General features: G+C 42.7%; 1 protein-coding gene across 10 annotated transcripts in view; it reads right to left on the bottom strand.

Annotated features, from left to right (window-relative positions):
• Window positions 1-21503, bottom strand: part of gatad2ab (GATA zinc finger domain containing 2Ab) — a 212835-nt gene that overhangs the window by 88024 nt on the left and 103308 nt on the right. For all 10 annotated transcript variants that reach the window (XM_063032321.1, XM_063032315.1, XM_063032313.1 and 7 more), the window contains exon 3: window positions 4435-4729. In XM_063032321.1, the coding sequence (XP_062888391.1) occupies window positions 4435-4729 (295 nt within the window). The remainder of the gene's footprint in view (window positions 1-4434; window positions 4730-21503) is intronic.

The raw sequence follows: 21503 nt of genomic DNA, 5'->3' as shown, positions 1-21503 counted from the left end.
TTAACTTACAGTCGTAGGCTACAAGAAAGTTGTGATGAAAGAGAGAAAAAACTATGCTATTTTGGCTAAGATTGTTTTGGGAGCCACACCCTTTCCACTAATAAACCATTTGAAATTGAACATCAGCAGACACAAATGTAGACCTAACAAAACAAATTGTAAATGTAGGCTACACAACTGCACCTAATTAATAGCCTGCTTCCAGCAATCAAACTCAGACAATGAACACAGTTAGTCTCTAATTTTTATTGAAGTGATCACATTTACAATAATAGTCAGAAAATGAATGAATCACAATATTATGACACTCAATATTTCAAAATGCATTTTGCTTACATGACACAGTGCATCGAACAGTGTCACTCATTTTTCACTTGTTGCTTCCAGACACCCGACATCTCTTGGCTTTAACCAGCCTGTCAACATCAGGGACCAGTTTCTGGGCAGTTGTGATTTTCATAATGTCATTTAGATGTCTGTGTGTCAGCTGCGAGCGCAGTTTGGATCTGTTAATGTTCATTATGGAGAACGCCTGCTCAGAGAGATATATTGTCCCCAACATGCAAAGGATCTTTGAGGCAAAGTCTGTCATCTTGGTGTACATCGGTCCCAGGTATTGATAGAATGAGTCCAGACCCACGGTCTCAAATTTATATTTCAAAGCTGAGTTACACTGAATTTCAATTAGTTCCACTTGGAGTTCCTCTGGCACATCTGATGCTGCGTTGACAGCAAACGGCGAGCAAAATAGTGAGATTTCCACCTCAAGCTGAGTGAAGACTTGGAAACGATTCTGAAACTCACTTTTCAGCTGTGATATTTTGTCCTTGTACCTGTCCGTGTTGTCATTATTCCCATGAGCGACAGGCACAGACTGCAAAGAGGGGAAATGAGTTGGGTTGCTCTGGGATAGTTGCATCTCCCACAGGCCTAATCTAATTTGAAAGGCATGAATGCTGTCATAGTATTTCGTAACAAGTTTGTTGCGGTCTTGCATGTTAACATTACGCACACTTAAGTGCTCTGTTATATCCACCACAAATGCAAGATCATGAGGCCAGTCCGGGTCATCCAACTCTGCCACTGGCTTCCCTTTCTCGTTCATGAATAGTTCAATTTCCGCACGTAATTGAAAAAAACGTTTGAGCACAATCCATCTGCTCAACCAGCGGACTTCAGTGTGGTAGGGTAGGCAGTGTCCAAAATTACTTTTGGACAAAAGAGTGTCAAATTGCCGATGGTTTGCCGTTGACCTCACAGAAGAAAAAACGATCTTTCCAATTATCGTTGAATATCCGACCTTCGAAGTCAACTTTTCTTTTCTTGGAAAGCATTTTGAACCACAGCAGCAAACACAGTCTCAGTCTTGCTACAGGTGTTACTTACCTGAGTACTCTGTGTGTTTATACTGTGTCTGACGATGTAAGTGGGACCCTAGTGGTCTTCAGTGCAGGGTGGTAGGTGCTTATGCACAGCGGGTGGTTAACTGCAGCCTATTGTTTTCTAAGTACACACAACAAGCTGCCGGTGCAGCAGGTGGCACAGACAGTGGTGGAGAGAGAGAGAGCGGCTGCCGTACAGATACATAATAAACGGTCGTGAATATACTTTCCCCCACCCCCAAATCATCCCGCGGGCCGGACTGGACCCCTTTGCGGGCTCGTAGTTTGACACCCCTGGTTTAGAGAATGGGGCACCTGAGTATGCATTCACAGATCCTTTGTAGTAGAAGTTCCCAACCTGGAGTCCATGGACCCCATGGCTAATTGTAGGAGTCTATTGCGTAAAAAAACTTGGGCACCCCAGTACGTATTCACAGATCCTTTACAGAACAGGGGCACCCGAGTATACATTCATAGATCCTTTAAGGAACCAGCACCAGTTGATAATGTGGTTAAAATGGCATATAGGATGCTTTTCTTTGTTAGCTGGGGCATGATTACAGGGAGGTCACAGCAGGAGGCAGGACTACATACAATGGTGGTTGGTGCACAGTTATTTTAGTTATCACATCATAAGAGAGGTGCAGTTGTACTACGATGGAAACAATGGAGAGCAAATTTTTGAGGATGCTGCCGGAACTGCAAAATTACAACTGTGAGGAAAGATAAGATAAGCCAGGATCATTTTGTTGGAACAGATACTTCAAATACAGTTGTGTAAAAATATGAGGGACCTGAAAGGGTGAAATCAATAGGGCCTATATTCCTCAGTAGCAGGGTGCATTGGGTTAAACACCAGAGATTCTATAGATGCTGGATATCCAGAGTAACACACACATAATGCTGTGGCAACTTAGCAAGTCAGGCAGAGTCTATGGGAGGGGAATGAAGAACTGATGTTTTGGGCACACCTAGTGCTGCTGCTAACTATTGTCCTGATGGTTATAGATTTACAATTCGATTGCACTGGAAAGGACAAACAATTCCATCAATGGCTCTCAATGGTTTCACTGAGATTTGCTCTCCACAATTTGAAGAACAAGCTCAAACCTACACAAGTTCAAATCAGCCAACAAACTCAACCTCATCTGTTCAAATCATGCTTGATCCCCTTGCAAATTGAAGACATCTTTGGTTTCTTATCCTGACAACATGCTTCTGAAAGAACTACTTCTGCCCTTTCTTTGTACAAAGTCATAGTCATGGGAAGGGATTTCTTAGTTCTGACTGGCACTGCTGGTGATTGTATGACTGTACTTGACCACTCAAGCAGCATCCAAGACGACCACTACTTCCTTTCACACATTCATCTGGAATACTCAAATATCTTGATATCGCCAAGTGCTTCTTAAATCATTTCACATTTTTATTTTCACAGCTCAACTCCACACTTATTTACCCCTGGGTGAAACATTTCCTGCTACTTATCAATTTACTGGGACTTTCAATTCTGCTCAGGGTATGTTATCTGGTGAAAGCTTTCCAACTTTCTTTCTTCATGTCCCCAACCTGCACACATGAATATAACCTGCTGCCAAAAGCACATTTCATTAATTGCAGGGCTTTGAGCAGACTTTCTAAATAATCCTCTGTAACCAGCCTACTGAAGATGCAGCCTATGCATCCATCCCACTGGTCTCTGAAAGCACATCCAATGTCTCAATCTGTTGGTGGGGCCTGTGATAATCCTGTTTGTGAATGCGAGGCTCTTCTCGTCATTATGTGAAAGATCTGGACAAAGTGCAGAATTGTGAGGACAGCCTATATAAAATAGACTGTGTTCCTTTCAGTAACGAAGGTTACAGAAGAGCTGCAGGGGATGTACAGCATAGAATCGGCCCAACAGGTCCACCTGCTGTTTATGCATCATGAATCACCTCTAATATCTAATCCACCAATAAAACCTCCTAAACCTCTCTCATTACTGTAGCGGTTGCAGTTTTATTAATATTACAGAAAAATATTTTGAGGCAGTTAACTGATTTCCAACAGTACAGGTTTCATGTGTCAACCATATATAAAATACTTAGCCTCACATGGCAGTCTCTTGCCATAGAACATGAAAGTTCACCGCTCAAGAGCAAGACTAACAGATGAAACAAAATTCTCGCTGACTCTCTCAGTTCAGCAGTGAAGGAGCAGCGAACAGAGGTGCCAGCTTTTTGATGAGATGCTCTTTCAGATATGACACTTAGTGCAGGAGCGTCTGTATGTAGTTACTGACAGAAAATGATAAATGCTTGGGGGTGTGGAGGGGTGGGTTACTGGGTGGAGGTGTTCATCAGCCTTACTGCTTGGGGAAAGTAACTGTTTTTGAGTCGAGAGTGGATGCTATGTAGCCTCTTCCCTTATGGGAGTGGGACAAACAGTCTATAAGCAAGGTGGGTGGGATCCTTCATAATGCTACTGGCCCTTTTCTGGCACCTTTCTGTATATATGTCCTTGATGAAGGTTGGCTGGTGCCAGTGATGCATTGGGCAGTTCTGACTACCTGTTGTAGATAGGGTAATCAAAACTTCTGGGGCGTCCTGTTACGTATTGTCAATTACCAAACATAAAAACACTACCTGGTTATTACTAGACAAGTTTGGTATACACAAACTGAGGTTGATGTATCCAATATTTCTTAAGTATTGGGCTTCCCAGGCTATGGAAATCTGACTTCAAGTTTACTTTACCACACATTTTAAAGCATTTTTTAATGCAACCAGATAATAAAATGTTTCATGATATTCATTAATTACTGGATACAGCACATATTCCATCAGTTTCATTACTGGCAGCATTAGGGTAGCTACTCAATGAAATGAAAATATGCAGAGCCATATGGATAACTATAAAAATAAACTAAAGTTTCTGACTTGATGAGGAACCAACTCAGGAGCAATTTTTAGTAATGTAATCCAGGCACTGTCTGTATCAGCTGTAAAGTGTAAAGAGAAATTTAAATCTTTCAGTTAAATAATGTGCCAGTTCACTGTTGCATACTTACATCTTTGATGTACTCATGTCAACGGGTTCATCTCCAGTCGGAACTTCGACTTTGATTGTTGCTTTCACTTCACCTGGCCCCTTTAATAATCCCGTAGTTCTTCCGCCGCCCCGGTCAGCTGGCTCTGTTTTAATCCTGATCTCTTTCAGTTCTTCCAAATCACTGTCCAGATCAGTTCCTCGGGAACATTCCATTTTGGGTTTTTTTGTCTCAACGTCATTGTGTAGACCATCCCGTTCCAACGCTCTCTTCTGGCTTCGTGTCCTGTACACTTCATCTGTCATCGCAGAAATATCTGTTGATGAAAGGAGGAAAATAAATTAAGACATGGACTCTTAAGATGGGGGGGGGGACTCAATTTGCTCAAGCAACACACAGAAGGAACAGGATCTTCTACTCACAGACTATTAGCTGCCATATTTGTGAGTGCAGTACAAACAGGTAAGCACTAAAGCAGCATATGTTAGGTTAGATTAAGACAGAAATGCAAAAAAGGATGAAGAATAAAGTGCACAGAAATGGTGGCAAGAATGATAGCAGAACTGAGAGTTTGTAACCTATTTCAGAAAGAATGAACAGACAGAACCACTTTTCCTTAGAAAACACAAAAAGGTGCATCTGGTCAAAGCTGTGTAAATGATATCCGGATTTGATAGAACAGATGAAATTTCCATTCATCAGGAAGTCCAAAACTGAATATTGTACACATACAATATTTATTAAATAACTCAAAATGGAATTCCTGAGAAGCATTTCCATTAGAAGATGGCTGGAGCGTGGCAGTCACTACTGAAATGAAGTCATTAGCATAGGAGCGATGAGGAAAAGGTGGGTAAAGTTAAGCCAAATGAGAGAAAGGCATACATAGACAGTGCGATGAGTGCTGACTCTGCTAATTTAGGCTGAATGTTACTCCAATGATATGAATACATTTTAATCGGCAGGAAGTGGAACAGCAGGCTAATGAATGTGGCTGCGGCTGTGAACATTTCTCACTCTGATACATTTCACTTCCAAGTCTGTGAAAAGAACTGAACAGAGCATTGTCCATAAAAAACTGCTCGCAAACTGACATTGGATTAAATTGCTTCAATCTTGCAGCACTGTTCAGAAAGGCGAAGGCAACCCAGCCCAGACCAAGAGATAACAGTATTGAGTGGAGCACACAGAAACATGGTTCTCTCTCCACCATCAGGGAGAAAGTGGCTAGATCCACCCCTCCCCCACCACATTCTCAATCATCCCCTTCTCCATGTCTGTCCTTTCGGACATTGTGAGTTCCCATTACTGTGAACAATAGATTTATATTGCAAAATAAATAACAGTGATAATTTGTGGGTGTGCATTCAAGATAATTTTACCCAAATTTTTCATCAATATTCTTTAAGGAAGGGCGCCAACAAGTCCTCTGTCTATACTTCTCGCTGCCTCAGTAAAGCAGCCAACATAATTGATGTCTCCACCCACTCCAGGCATTATATAGAACGTAGAAAAGTAAAGGAACAGGTCCTCAGCCCACAATGTTAAGCCAAACTTAATTAAACCAGTAATCAAATACCCAACTAAACTAATCCCTTCATTTTACAGAATGCCTATATCCTTCCATTTTCTGCACATTCATGTGGCAATCGAACAGCCTTGAGTCCTCTATCATATTTAGCTCCACAAAGTTATGAGGGGTATTCATAGGCTAAAAACAAGTAAGCTTTTTCCACTGAGATTGGATGGAACTAGAATTAGAAGTCATGAGTTAAGGGTGAAAGGTGAAGTGTTTAAGAGGAACACAAAGGGGAACTTCTTCACTCAGAGGGGGATGAGAGTGCAGGCAGGAGTGGTGGATGTGGGTTTGAATTCAACATTTAACGGAAGTTCGGATCCAGTACATGGATGGGAGGGTTATGGTCTAGGTGAGGACCGATGGGACTAGGCAGAATAACAATTTGTCATGGGCCAAAGGGCCTGTTTCTGTGTCATAAGCTTCTACATTTTTAATATGTTAATTACCAAGCATGCAGTTGTGATACTAAAAGCAGAACAATCTATGGGAAGTAAAACACACACGATCCAGGAAGATCCAAATTTTTCTAATGAAAAATCAACACCATGATTCAAATTTTATAAAAATCTGAACTCCCTGCCACCTCCCAGGTCTCATCATGTAGAAGTGCCAGTAGTGTTATAACTGTTTACTTTTTAAACTTGTGCTGTAAATGCACCTTATTATTTGTTAATTTATTTATGGCAATATTACTTTATGTGTTGCCTCGGTCCAGAGGAACGTTGTTTCCTTTGGTGATAGACATGTGTACAGATGGATGACAATAAACTCAAACTTGATCTCCACCGCCTCAGCTAGTGCACCATCTCCTGTTATAACATCAAAACTGTGACCGACTTAATCTGACAATTTCAGACCAACTTTTTAAAGTGATTTCTTCATGAGTGGCCATGCTTTCAGCTGCATAGGGTCAAAGCTCTGGTGTCCCCTGCATGAGTTTCTTAACCTCTCTTAACTAAGTCCTGATGAAGGGTCTCAGCCTGAAAGGTGAACTGTTTACTCCTCACCATAGATGCTGCCTGACCCGCTGAGTTCCTCCAGCATCGTGTATGTGTTACTCTTACTCAAGTTGCTCCTTAAAATCAAATTTCAACAGCTTTATACTAAAGAGACAAGTGATTGCAGATGCTGCAACAGAGACCAGAAAACAATGCTGGAGGAACTCAGTAGGTCAAGCAACGTCTGTGGAAGCAAAGGGATGGTGGGTGTTTAGGGTTGAGACCCTGCACCAGCATTGAAAGCATAAAGAGGGGATCATCAATATAAAGAGGTGAGAACCAGAGAAGCATAACTGGCAGAGAGGGATTAATGGAGTCAGGGTGGGGATGGCAGCAGAGGGTGGGAGGTTATTGGTGGAAACAATAAAAGTCTGTAGATTATGGAACATCAAACTTCCAACATTTATAACCTTCACTCCAAATTTAGATTGGCAAGCAGCAGGTGAAAATTATATATGGGCACATTCAGAGGTTAGGGTCCCTTCACTGAACCACACTGGAGACTTTCAATAAACGTTCAGAAGGCAAATTTTCTCAACCAACCTGGTCTGGTTATTCACCCCATCTGTGATCATCGAGATCTATGGGGAAACCCTTAGAAATGTGGATCCCATTTCTCATCTCGGGAATGGCCCTGTATAAGGGACTAAATTCACCATCTTCCATGTGGTTCTACAGTAGTTGATTAAGGGAGAGGGGACCTTAAGACCATGATCTCAAATCTGGGCCCCATGTTTACCATAGACCAAATGACAGTGCTCTCATTCTTCTGAATTCTTCACAGGCATGTTCATCTGAAAGCACCGAGGTACCACTCTGCAAGAGCCACCAAATCCATTGTCAAGTTAGGTAAACGTCAGTGTCAGAATGCTCTCCAAGGCTAACAATGCTATGTTCATGGCTCCAGATACTCTCAATCAGCTCCAGGAGTAGAGCTGGAGAGCTACACTGTTCACAAATCAATCAACTGCCCACATCAAGAACTCCACCTCAAATTTCATCAGGACTAGAGACAGTGGCAGCTTAGCAATAGCCCTGGTCTGAAAACAAGTCACCTTTAACTCTGGGCAATGCGCTAAAGCAGCAGCTTTTTCAGCATGAGAGTGGAAACCAAAATTGGTGTCACAAATGCGAGGTGGATACTAACAGGAAAAATGCTTGACACTGCATGAATCAGCTGAAGGGAATAAAACTGATGCCTTGAAGGAAAATCTATACAACAGAGAAAGGAAGAAGCATATCCATCCGTACCTATGGGATGGGAGAAAACTCCAGTGGAACACAATCATCAGCACAGAACTACAGCCGTGGTCCCTAACGCCACGGACCGGTACCGGGCTGCAAAGCATGCGCTACCAGGCCACGAGGAAATGATATGATTTGATGATACGAGTCAGCTGCACCTTTCCTCATTCCCTGTCACGCCCACTGTTGAACTTGAACCCAGTTGCCAACTGTCTCGTATAAGCTGGGACATCACGTATATTGGGCTAAATTGGTTTGTCCCATACGGGACCACCCTTGTCCTGTATTTCCCCCCGCTAAGGTAGAGTGTTCCGAAGAAACCGTTCATAAGCCGAAATGGCGTAAAGCACAAAAGCAATTACCATTAATTTATATGGGAAAAATTTTTGAGCATTCCTAGACCCAAAAAATAACCTACCAAATAACACATAAAACCTAAAATAACACTAACATATAGTAAAAGCAGGAATGATATGATAAATACACAGCCAATATAAAGTAGAAATAATGTATGTACAGTGTAGTTTCACTTAACAGAATCGGGAAGAGTAAGCCAAAACCGATTTGTAGAAAAAAATTGGCACGTACACGCATATCACGCATGTGCACACAGGTGCCTGCACAAGGCTTCATGGTCGTGGTAGTTTTTTCCGGGGTAAACACAAGTGTCCTGTGACTGCTACATTTGTCCCTTATTTGGGAGTGAGAAAGTTGGCAACCCTACCAGCCACCGCCCCCCCCCCCCCCCCAGTCCACAAGATTATTGTCAATATTAAACCGGCCCGCAGTGCAAAAAAGGTTGGGGACCCCTGAACTACAGGGACAAACAGTCCAGTTTTGTCCCTTAAATTCCGCATAAAGAATGTAATCAAACAAGAAGCATAATTTTCTTTGAAACTTCAGTAATTGATCTTTGCAAATCATGCTACTGCCATTGTCCATTAAAACAAAAAGCTGGAAGCACTTGGCATGTCAGGCAGAATCCATCAGAAAAGAAACAGTCACTTCTTCAGAACTGGGAAAGACCAAGAAACCCTTTTGCTGAATCTCTCAACTCACCATTGAGCATCATTTCCTTTCATGCTATAAATTTATTGAGACCTTAAGACATAGAGGCAAAATTAGGCCATTTGGCCCATAAATCTGCTCCACCATTCCATCCTGGCTGATTTATTATCCCTCTCAGCCCTCATTTGTGACAATTCTGACCACCATACTACACTGATTGGCTTTATCTCAAATAATAATGACGCAGCCTACAGAAAATAAGTCATCACCCTGACACAGTGGTGTCAAGAAAACAACCTGTCCCTCAATGTCACAAAAACAAAGGAGCGGGTTGTGGACTACAGGAGGAATGGAGACAGGCTCACCCCTATTGACATCAATGGATCTGGGGTTGAGAGGGTGAACAGCTTTAAGTTCCTTGGTATACACATCACTGAGCATCTCACATGATCTGTACATACCAGCTGTGTGGTGAAAAAAGCACAACAGTGACTCTTTTGCCTCAGTCGGTTGAAGAAGTTTGGCACGAGTCCCCAAATCCTAAGGACTTTCTACAGGGGCACAAAGGAAAGCACCCTGACTGGCTGTATCACTGTCTGTACTTCCCTCAATCACAAGACTCTGCAGGAAGTGGTGTGGACAGCCCAGTGCATCTGTGGATGTGAACTTCAGGACATTTACAGCAACAGGTGTGTGAAAAGGACCCGAAGGATCACTGGGAACCCGAGTCACCCCAACCACAAACTGTTCCAGCTGCTACCATTCGGAAAATGGTACCACAGCATAAAAACCAGACTAACAGGCTCCGGGACAGCTTCTTCCATCAGGCCATCAGACTGATTAATTCATGCTGACACAATTGTATTTTCTAAGGTACATTGACTGTTCTGCTGTACATATTATTTATTACAAATTACTATAAATTGCACATTCAGACACAGATGTAACGTAAAGATTTTTACTTATAGAGGTGAAGGATGTAAGAAATAAAGTCAATTGAATTCAACTCACCAGCACCTCCAAAACTAAGAAACACACAACAGCCTTCAAAGTAAATCACTCAACTTTGCAGTACACTAAATAAAGTACACCAGTTCAACAGAACAGAGCTCTCCTCAGAGCATTCAAATTTGCCCCATGACAGGAAGGATGCTGAGGCTTTGGAGAAAGTGCAGAAGAGGTTTACCAGAATGTTACCCGGATTAAAGGGCATGTGTTATAACAAGAAGGTGGACAAATTTGGGTTGTTTTCTCTGTAGCGGCAGAGGCTGAGGGGAGATCTGATAGAGGTTTATATGATTATTAGACAACCGGGTGACCCGTTGGGGCACCTTTTGAGAGAAAGATAGTGCAGTGTGATGTGATTGCTTTGGAAATTAAAGAAGAAGAACTCAGTGTATTAAAGAAGAAAGACTCGTAGCAAGACAAATATTGCTCCTCCTCGTTTAACGAAGGACACTTTTTATGACCACATTTCTGGTTGATCTGCCACCCTTCAGGAATACTCTAATGTTTTCATTTCTTTTTCCCCGGCTTAGAGCCACATACAGCTGACCATGCTGGAATACCGGTTTCTCCAGATAAATCAACACATTCCCCATGGTTTGGCCTTGCACCTTATGTATAGTCATAACAAAGCATGACTGTATCAGGAACAGGCTCCGCTGAAGAGGGACATCTTCCCCTTCTGATAATTTGAATAAATTCTTGGGATCATGACAATGTCATTTTTGAACGCACCAAAGTTTATCTTTGCTACGATGAGATTGTCGTGCAGTTCTTCCACCATCATTCGCGTTCCATTGCAAAGCCTTGGTGAATCCAAGTTCCTCATTGAAATGATGGGAAATCCCCTCTTCAATTCCAGTTTATGTGGTGGCAATCCAGAGAGTTCGACGGAATCAAGGAATTCTGTAGGAAAATGAGTGGCGTTAGCTCCTTCACTTACGGCATTGAAGGAGCAGTGTTCTTTCATGATTCCAGGAAAGTGTCTAATGCATGTGAAGTTTATTTTTCACATCATTTCATTAAGAGGAACCAAGATAGAATTCCTCGACAAGAGTTCTGCAGGATTGTCGAATGTCGGGTAGATGAAATCAATGCATTCTTCCATAGTTGTTGTTGGTAGAATCATATCTTCAGGTAATTTGATTTCATTGTTTTCATTTTTCTCAATCCTGTCTTCTGCAACATCCAATGAGAACTGAGAATATCGTCCTTCTCCCTCACTCAATCACATTTCTCTTCAATTGAAACTTGATGAAGCTTCTCCATATGTATGATTTTTTTAAAGCACGAATTCTCCACATCAGCATCATTTCTGCGTTTCACAACTGCTAGAAGCTGACGGAAATCGCCACAGCAAATGGTTAAAATACCCCCAAAGGCCTCAATCTTGCCACAAACATCACAAAGAGTGCGGTCCATGGCTTCAAAGCTCTCCCTCCTAATCATGGGGCACTCATCCCAGACAATAAGCTTCGCATTTTGGAGTAAATTTGCAGTACTGGTATTTTTATCGATGTTACAAAAGGCAACCTCATTGACTTTGAGGGATATTTTGAATCGTGAATGCGCTGTCCTACCTCTGTCTCTTCCTCTCTCCTCCTCCTCCTCCTCTGCCTGTTTTTGTCATTCTGGAGATGCGCAGCCCTTTCATCCTCCGTCTCTTCATCTTTGCTACCATTTGTTCTTTCGCTCTCGTCTTGGAGATGTGCGGCCCTGGCCTGATCGGATTCTTGTTCTCTCCTCCGTCTGTGCCTATTGTTGTCATTTTGGAGACGTGCATGTCTGTCCTCCTCTTTCTCGTCTTCTCTCATCCTTTTTGTCCTAACTCTTTGATCCTGGCATCGTGCAGCCCTGGCCTCATCCGATTGTTCTCTCCCTCTCCTTGCCACTTCCCGACGATATTTGGCATCATCTCTTTACCATAATGTCCCCCTTCTCTTTCCACTTGGCATAATTATGCTATCCATATATTTTTACCCTAATGCTTGATAGAAGGTAGGAAGCAGTAACACCAAAGCCTCCAAGATACTGTTGCTTCTTGATGATGTGGTTGGCACTCTCCTAAATGGACTTGATATAGTCACCGCTGCCCTTTGACTGCAGCAAAGGGTTTTATGGGTGTCTCGAAATATGTCATTACAATAAGATTTAATTGTCTCTTATTCATGGGTGGCAGTTAGATCTATCCCAATCCTGCACATGCTGATGGTGATTAGCAGAATGTGACCCCTCGAAATCCCTCCCCCCTTCCCCCATCCCTATATCATTCTGCCCCCTCCCCCAGCTGCCTATCATCTCCCTCATGGTTCCGCCTCCTTCTACTACCCATTGTGTTTTCCCCTATTCCTTCTTCACCTTTCCTGCCTATCACCTCCCTGCTTCCCCTCTCCCACCCCTTGATCTTTCCCCTTACTGGTTTTTCACCTGGAACCTACCAGCCTTCTCCTTCCCACCCTCCCCCCACCTTATTTATAGGACCCCTGCTCCCTCCCTCTTCAGTCCTGATGACAGGTTCCAGCCCTATATGTTAACTTTCTTTTCCACGGATGCTGCCCGACTTGCTGAGTTCCTCCAGTGTGTTGTGAGTGTTGCTTTGACTCCGGCATCAGCAGAGTATTGTGTGCCCTCAAAATAGAGCTGCCCTGCCCTTTTGCTCTGGTAGTCGCTGCTGAGGCTGACCGTGCACAAGCTTCAGACTGTCGCGTCCCGATTTCCATGATGGCCGATCGGGTCTCAGGTGAAAGGCAGACCGTTGATTTTTGGCGAATGAGCAATTTTATACGAATATATAACCCTGAACTTTGCCTGCATTCTGCATTCTGTTCATAGCGCATTTGGATTCGATTTAGCCAAAAAATGCTATAATGCACAGTTTGTGCTAACTGGAGGTCACAAACAGACAGAGCATGAGAGGCTTAGTAGTATATAGATGAGAGGCACAGATAGAGTAGAGAGACAGCATCGTGTTCCCAGAGTTGAAATGTCTAATTCCAGAGGACATGCATTTAAGGTGAAAAGGGGCAATTTCAAGGGAGATGTGAGGGGCAAGATATTTTTAAAAACTAGAGAGAGTGGTGGGTGCCTGGAATGCGATGCTTCGGGTGGTGGAGTTAGCAGATACATTGAGACGTTTAGACAGGCACATGAATGTGAGGAAAATGGAAGGATGTGAACATTGTGTAGCAGAAGAAACTAGTTGGCCATTTGATTACTAACTTAGTCGGCTTGGCACAACATTGTGGGCTGAAGGGCCTGTTCCTGTTCTATGTTACTGCTGTTCTGACAGGAGCTCTGTTATGGTAACTGGGGACAGTATAGTCAGGGGAATAGACAGAGTTCTCTGTTCTCTACAGCATCCTGAAGGCTGTGTTGCTTGCCTGGTGCCCAGGTTCGGGACATCTTATCTGACCTGCAGAGGAATTGGCGATGGGAGGGGAAAGTTCCAGTCGTTGTGGTCTATGTGGGTACCAATGACATAGGTAGAACAAGGAAAGAGGTTCTGCTGAGGGAAATTAGCAGCTAAATTAAAAAGCAGAATCAAAAAGGAGGCAGTTTCTGGATTGCTACCTGAGAAAACGTGCAAATTGGCACAGGATTCAGAAGATTAGAGAGTTAAGTGTGTGGCTCAAGGATTGGTGTGGAAGAAGTGGGTCTGAATGGAAGAAGTGGGTTTGAATTCATGGGAAATTGGCATCAGTATTGGGGAAAGAGGGAGCCATCCCATTGGGATGGGCTCCACCAGAAACGTGACGGGACCTGGATCCTAACGAATCGCATAACTAGTTGTGGATAGGGCTTTAAACTAAATAGTTGGGAGGTGGGTTCAGCAGATAGGAGAAGGATGGATAAAATAAAAGAGAAAAGCATGGATAAAGATAAAGTAAAAGCAAAAGTTAAGAAAGGGAAAAGTAAGGGTCCAGTACAGAAAAGTCAAGTGCTTAAGAGACAAAGATGACAAAGGTAAGGGAGGCAGGGTAGCGCTCGAGATCAGAGCGATAGTGAGAGATGATATAACATCTAAGGAGCAGTATGCTGAATCCACCTGGGTAGAGATTAGGAATAGCAAAGGGAAAAAAAAAAATCACTGGTGGGTGTTGTCTATAGGCCACTGAATAACAACATTACAGTGGCATAGGTAATAAAGCAATAAAGTGGATGTTGTATATTTGGATTTTCAGAAGGCCTTTGACAAGGTGCCACACATGAGGCTGCTTAACAAGATAAGAGCCCATGGAATTACAGGAAAGTTACATACGTGGATAGAGCGTTGGCTGATTGGCAGGAAACAGAGAGTGGGAATAAAGGGATCCTATTCTGGTTGGCTGCCGGTTACCAGTGGTGTTCCACAGGGATCAGTGTTGGGGCCGCTTCTTTTTACATTGTACATCAACGATTTAGATTATGGAATAGATGGCTTTGTGGCTAAGTTTGCTGACGATACGAAGAAAGGTGGAGGGGCCGGTAGTGCTGAGGAAACGGAGAGTCTGCAGAGAGACTTGGATAGATTGGAAGAATGGGCAGAGAAGTGGCAAATGAAGTACAATGTTGGAAAGTGTATGGTTATGCACTTTGGCAGAAAAAATAAACGGGCAGACTATTATTTAAATGGGGAAAGAATTCAAAGTTCTGAGATGCAACGGGACTTGGGAGTCCTCGTACAGGATTCCCTTAAAGTTAACCTCCAGGTTGAGTCGGTAGTGAAGAAGGCGAATGCAATGTTGGCATTCATTTCTAGAGGAATAGAGTATAGGAGCAGGGATGTGATGTTGAGGCTCTATAAGGCGCTGGTGAGACCTCACTTGGAGTACTGTGGGCAGTTTTGGTCTCCTTATTTAAGAAAGGATGTGCTGATGTTGGAGAGGGTACAGAGAAGATTCACTAGAATGATTCCGGGAATGAGAGGGTTAACATATGAGGAACGTTTGTCCGCTCTTGGACTGTATTCCTTGGAGTTTAGAAGAATGAGGGGAGACCTCAAAGAAACATTTCGAATGTTAAAAGGCATGGACAGAGCAGATGTGGCAAAGTTGTTTCCCATGATGGGGGAGTCTAGTACGAGAGGGCATAACTTCAGGATTGAAGGGCGCCCTTTCAGAACAGAAATGTGAAAAAATTTTTTTAGTCAGAGGGTGGTGAATCTATGGAATTTGTTGCCACGGGCAGCAGTGGAGGTCAAGTCATTGGATGTATTTAAGGCAGAGATTGATAGGTATCTGAGTAGCCAGGGCATCAAAGGTTATGGTGAGAAGGCGGGGCAAAGGGACTAAATAGGATAAAATGGATCAGCTCATGATAAAATGGCGGAGCAGACTCGATGGGCCGAATGGCCTACTTCTGCTCCTTTGTCTTATGATCTAAATACCTGAGGCAAGTAAGAATGGAACAGCAGTTATCATGGGGAACATTAACGTGCACATAGATGGGGTGAATCAAGTTGTTCAAAGCAGTCTTGAGAAGGACATCATAGACTGCATATCTGATAGCTTTCTTGAACAGCATGTTACCAAACTTGTAAGGGAACATGCTATTTTGGGTCTGGTGCTGGGCAATAAGACAGATAAAATCCTCGTTATCACAGTATGATTGACTTTCTCATACAAATGGAGGGTGCAACAGTTCGATTTAAAACCAGTGTATTATGCCTAAACAATGGAGTCTACAAAGGGATGAGGGACGATTTGGCTTGTGTAGACTGGGAACACAGGCTTTATAGTGGGACAGTTGAGAAACAGTGGAAGACTTTCAAAAGTATATTTCAGTTAAAAGCAAGGACAGTAAGGGTGAGGAGAATCAGTCATGGATAACTAAGGAAATAAAGAAAGGCATCAAACTAAAAGCTTGTGCATACAAAGTTGCTAAACTTTGGAAACAGGAAGATTGGGAAAACTTTGGCAACAAAGAACCACTAAGCAAGCACTAAAGAAAGGGCAGAGAGATTATGAAAATCTATTGAAAAAATCTCGCACAAAATATAAAAATGAATAGGAAAAGCTTTTATAATTATACAAAGCAGAAAAGGGTGGCTAAAGTGAACACAGGTCCCTTGGAGGACGAGAAAGGGGAAGTGATATTGGGTAATGAGGAAATGGCCAAGGCTTTGAATGACTATTTTGTGCTTACTTTCACCGTGGAGGACACATCTAACATGCTAAACAGAGATGAAATGGATGCAATGGGAGGTGAGGACTTTGATACAATAGCTATCACTAAAGAGGTAGTGCTGAGCAAACTTGTGGGCCTAAAGTTAGACAAGTCCCCTGGTCCTGATGGAATGCATCCCAGGGTACTGAAAGAAATGGCAGAAGTAATAGTTGAGGCTTTGGTGATAATTTACCAATATTCTCTTGACTCTGGGCAGTTCCTGGTGAATTGGATGAAGGTGAATGCCACGCTGTAGACGTAAATTTGCTGGATCAAATAACGACAGCACAAAAAGATTGTTACTTATCTTTTCACTCGTTTATTTCTTCGAGCTCAGCCGGCCAGTGAACTTGGACCCGACATCAGTGAGAGAAGCATTCTAATCTCTCCAGTGGTTCAACAAGTTCACTGCCTGATGTCAGAATTGTCAGAAGTTATAAGGCCACCGATACAAAAGAACAATCAGTTTGATAACCATTCCAGCCAAGTCAATGGACTACTGATACAGAGAACAATCAGTTTGATAGATACTCCAGCCGTCTTAATTAAAGAAAGGAATGTCCTCAAACACGAGGAAATTTGCAGATGCTGGAATTTCAAGCAACACACCTTAAAGTTGCTGATGAACGCAGCAGGCCAGGCAGCATCTCTAGGAAGAGGTACAGTCGACGTCTCGACCTGAAACGTTGACTGCACCTCTTCCAAGAGATGCTGCCTGGCCTGCTGTGTTCACCAGCAACTTTAAGGTGTGTTGAAAGGAATATCCTACCTGGTTTGTTGGAGCCACAACTTAATTACAAAGATAAGAATATACATCAAATTTATGCTTTAATTAAGAAAGGAATGTCCTGTCTAATTTCCATCAGGTACTGCCTTTTGTCAAAATCAAAAGGTGTGAAAAGCCAGAAGACATCTTATGTGGATCTGGGTGACCTTTAACCCTCATCTTGCTCCAAAGAAAGCAGCTGTGAGACGTTATTCAAACACACTGCAGTCACAGACACAGTCAGTACTTAATCCATTGTTTACAGGAATCTGAGAATCCCCCATTCCCTTAAACTTTATCAACGCCACTGTTAAAAAAAAGGATGTAGGCAAAAGGCAGGTAACTATAGGCCAGTCAGTTTAACACCTGTAGTTGGGAAAATGCTTGAAGCTATCATTAAAGAAGAAATAGTGAGGCATCTGGAAAGAAATGGATCCATCAGGCAGACACAACAAGGATTCAGCAAAGGAAAATCCTGTTTGACTGGAGTTCTTTGAAGATACAACAAGCACAGTGGATAGAGAGGAACAGATGGATGTAGTTTATTTGGATTTCCAGAAGGTGTCTGATAAAGTGCCACACAAAAGACTTATCCATAAGATAAGGATGCATTAAGTTGGGGGTAATGTATTAGCATAGTTAGAGGATTGGTTAACCAATAGAAAGCAGGGAGTTGGAATACACGGATGTCTCTCTGGTCGGCAATCAATGGTGAGTGGTGTGCTGCAGGGGTCAGTGCTGGGCTCGCAACTGTTCACGATATACATTAATGATCTGGAAAAGGAGTAGTGCATCTAAGTTTATTGATGACACTAAATTGAGTGGTGGAAAAGCAAATTGTGCAGAGGATACAGAAAGTCTGCAGAGATATAGATAGGTTAAGTGAGTGGGCAAGGGTCTGGCAAAAGGAGTACAACGTTGGTAAATGCGAAGTCATCCATTTTGGAAGGAAAAAATAAAGAGTAGATTATTATTTAAATGGTAAAAAAGAGGGACTTGGGAGTGCTTGTGCATGAATCACAAAAGCTTGGTTCGCAGGTGCTGCGGGCTATCAAGAAGGCAAATGGAATGTTAGCCTTCATTGCTAGAGAGACTGAATTTAAGAGCAGGGAACTGTACAGGGTACTGGTGAGGTCCCACCTGGAGTACTGCATGCAGTTCTGGTCTCCTTACTTGTGGCTTGTGGCTTTGGAGGTGATACAGAGGAGGTTCACCAGATTGATTCCAGAGATGAGGGGGTTAGACTATAAGGGGAAATTGAGTCCCCTGGGACCGTAGTCACTGGAATTCAGAAGAATGAGGGGAGATCTGACAGAAACATATACAATTATGAAAGGGATAGATAAGATAGACGCAGGAAAGTTTTTTCCCCACTGGTAGGTGAGACTCGAACTAGGGGACATAGCCTCAAGATTTGGGGGAATAAATTTAGGATAGAGATGAGGAGGATCTGCTTTTCCCAAAGAGTGATGAATCTGTGGCACTCTCCACCTAAAGACCTCAGTAAATACACTTAAGAAAAGGGTAGATAGATTTTTGCATAGCAGAGGAACCAAAGGTATGGGGAAAAGGCAGGTAAGTGGAGATAAGCCCACAGTCATATCAGCCATGATCTTATTGAATGGTGGGGCAGGCTCAATGGGCCAGATGGCCTATTCCTGCTCCTATTTCTTATGAGACCAGAGAGGAGTAGAGGAAAGAGGAAAGATAAAAAGACCCAGAGCACCTACAGGAGACTATTTCCTTAAAGGAAAAGCAGCGTCTGTACATCAATGGAGGAAACCAGTTAAAATCCTGCAAGCCCTTAGGCCAAGAGACTGTTTGCTGAGGAAAATTCAATCCAGTGAGGATGCAAATACAACGATTAAGCTTTGCAACAGAACTTGCAGAAAAAGCAGTTTTTTTTTTACTGACAGGATTAATCCACAAACTCTTCAAAACTGCAGAAACAAGTTATCATGACTCGTAACCCTTTTCTTCCCATTATTTCATTAGAAATTCATGCATTACTCCAAATGGAGTGAGGTGAGGTTACAGGTGGACATACTACCTCTTCTGAAATAAGGTACCCCTAAGCCCAGGCAGTGAGAGACAAGGACATGCTTGGATATGGTTGGTATCTTGCTGGTACCAATAGCCTGGGTTCTTGGCAGGAACCATCACTTGGCGAAAGCCCATTCTGGCACAGATCAGCACTTCAAGGAAGTCAGTGGGGTTTAGGGCATGCAGAAAGATGGCCGCAAGAAAATGTTCAGGGAGAAACACCTCGTGTCCAGGTCATTAAAACATCAAAACCAAGATAGAGATAGGTAATAAAACTGGAATTTATAACTTTCTTCTGCATTTAAAGAACATTTTAAGTGTTAAGTATTACTTTCTGACTTCAACATTTCTCAATAGTTTTTAAGTAAATTTCTCACCACCTTCAATTGGACATAAGTGGGCCAACATGGGGCTCACTTAGCTTGGCAAGATATTCTTTGTCAGGCCAGTTGAGGAAGCGTCACTCTCGGGTACATGCACACATCTGATAAATGGCTGAGTCACGTCTGATCCCATGACATCACTTGGCCTCCACACATGACTCTTCCCACAATTCCAGTCAACACACAAAGCACTTTCCAGAGAACCGGACTAAACTGGCTCCAGACGGCAGCCGAGTGCAGTTAACCCTTTGCATGCCGCATAATCAGAGAGCACCCACAATCCCACCCACAAAGTCACGTGTGCACACAGACACTGATTTCACATGAGCATGTGTCCATTTACATAGAGCTACACAGGTACATATACTGTCATCCACCCAATGGCAGACCAACACTCCAAAATACATTTCCACAAATGTACAAATATCCTGAACTTTATGCTCGCCCACAACACCATATTCAGGTTTTCCCTCACACAAGTCCAGGATGCACAGATTGTCTGCTGTCATTCTTCAGGACTTGAGTGTAAAGGATAATGATTGATTGTTACTGTGGATCTGATGCAGATTATAAAAACACAATTAAAAACAGAAATAATAAATCTAAACATAAAAGTAATCTCATAAAACACCATGTATAAGAAACTATCATATACATAGACAATAGGTACATAACTTGATGCTAGGTGATGTGGATGTAGTGGTGGTGTCTGAATATAGAACGATCTGCATTCAGAAATACCTGATAGCGAGAGTTTAAAAAATAAAAGGACGACCCACTTTGGGACTGAGGTAGTGCAGGCAGACATTTTAAACTCTGGAGTCAAGTTTTCAAACCATTTCTCCCCTGAAAACCGGCAAGTTTGAAAAATTTACACTCATATCAAGGGGGTAATATATTTCAGTTTGGTTCCCCATCTCCACAACCAACTCGCTCTCCCCTATGCCATATCTACCCCTCTCCCTATAAACAACACAAGCATTTCCAATTCATCAACACAAGATAATCTGCCTTTGCTTGGTTTCACCATCTCCTGAGATCTGTAACCCTGGCTGGCCGTTCTGTAGACGTTTATCGGTGGAAATAACATTTAGAGCACAAGACAGAGTAAGACAGCAAGGAAACAAGTCCTTTGGCACCATCCAAGATGTACCTCTAAGTTATAAACACAAGACATGCTACAGATGCTGGAAATGCAGAGACTGTTTACTCCTCTCCATTGAGGCTGTACAAGCCTCAGCGCTAAACTGACTGTGGTCTGCAGCCATCAGCCTCCTGAATCTGCTGCAGCACTGAATTGGCTATGTGGCTGTGGACTTTTTATCCCCCTGGGAGTCTGCAGTTCAAAGTAAATATATATGATCAAAGTACATATATGTCACCATATGCAATCCTGAGATTCATTTTATTGCAGACATTCACAGTAAATAAAAGAAACACAATAGAATCAATGAAAGATTGCACCCAACAAAGCGGACAACCAACATGCAAAAGACAACAAACTCTGCAATTGCAGGAGAAAAAAAATAATAAATATCGAGAACATGAGATGAAGAATCCTTGAAAGTGAGTCCATTGGTTGTGGGAACAGTACAGTGATGGGGTGAATGAAATTATCCCTATTGGTTCGAGAGCATGATGGTTGAGTGGTAATAATTGCTCCTGACCCTGGTTGTGTGGGGCCCCTGATGATGGATATTGCTTTCCTGTGACTGTGTTGCATATAGATGTGCTCAAAGGTCAGGAGAGCTTTATAAATAGACTGAACCATATCCACTACTTCTTGTAGCATTTTCCATTCAAGGACACTGGTGTTTCCATACCAGATTGTGATGCAGCTAGTCAGTATACTCTCCATTGGTCACATTCTGTGGATTGTCTGTTCGCTTTTTTAAAAAATTGTTTGCACGATTTGTTCT

The sequence above is a fragment of the Mobula hypostoma genome, chromosome 24 (genome assembly GCF_963921235.1).
Source record: "Mobula hypostoma chromosome 24, sMobHyp1.1, whole genome shotgun sequence".
NCBI classification, from domain to species: Eukaryota; Metazoa; Chordata; class Chondrichthyes; order Myliobatiformes; family Myliobatidae; genus Mobula; species Mobula hypostoma.
The sequence above is the reverse complement of the archived record's forward strand: the minus strand, read 5'-3'. Positions and strand labels throughout refer to the sequence as shown.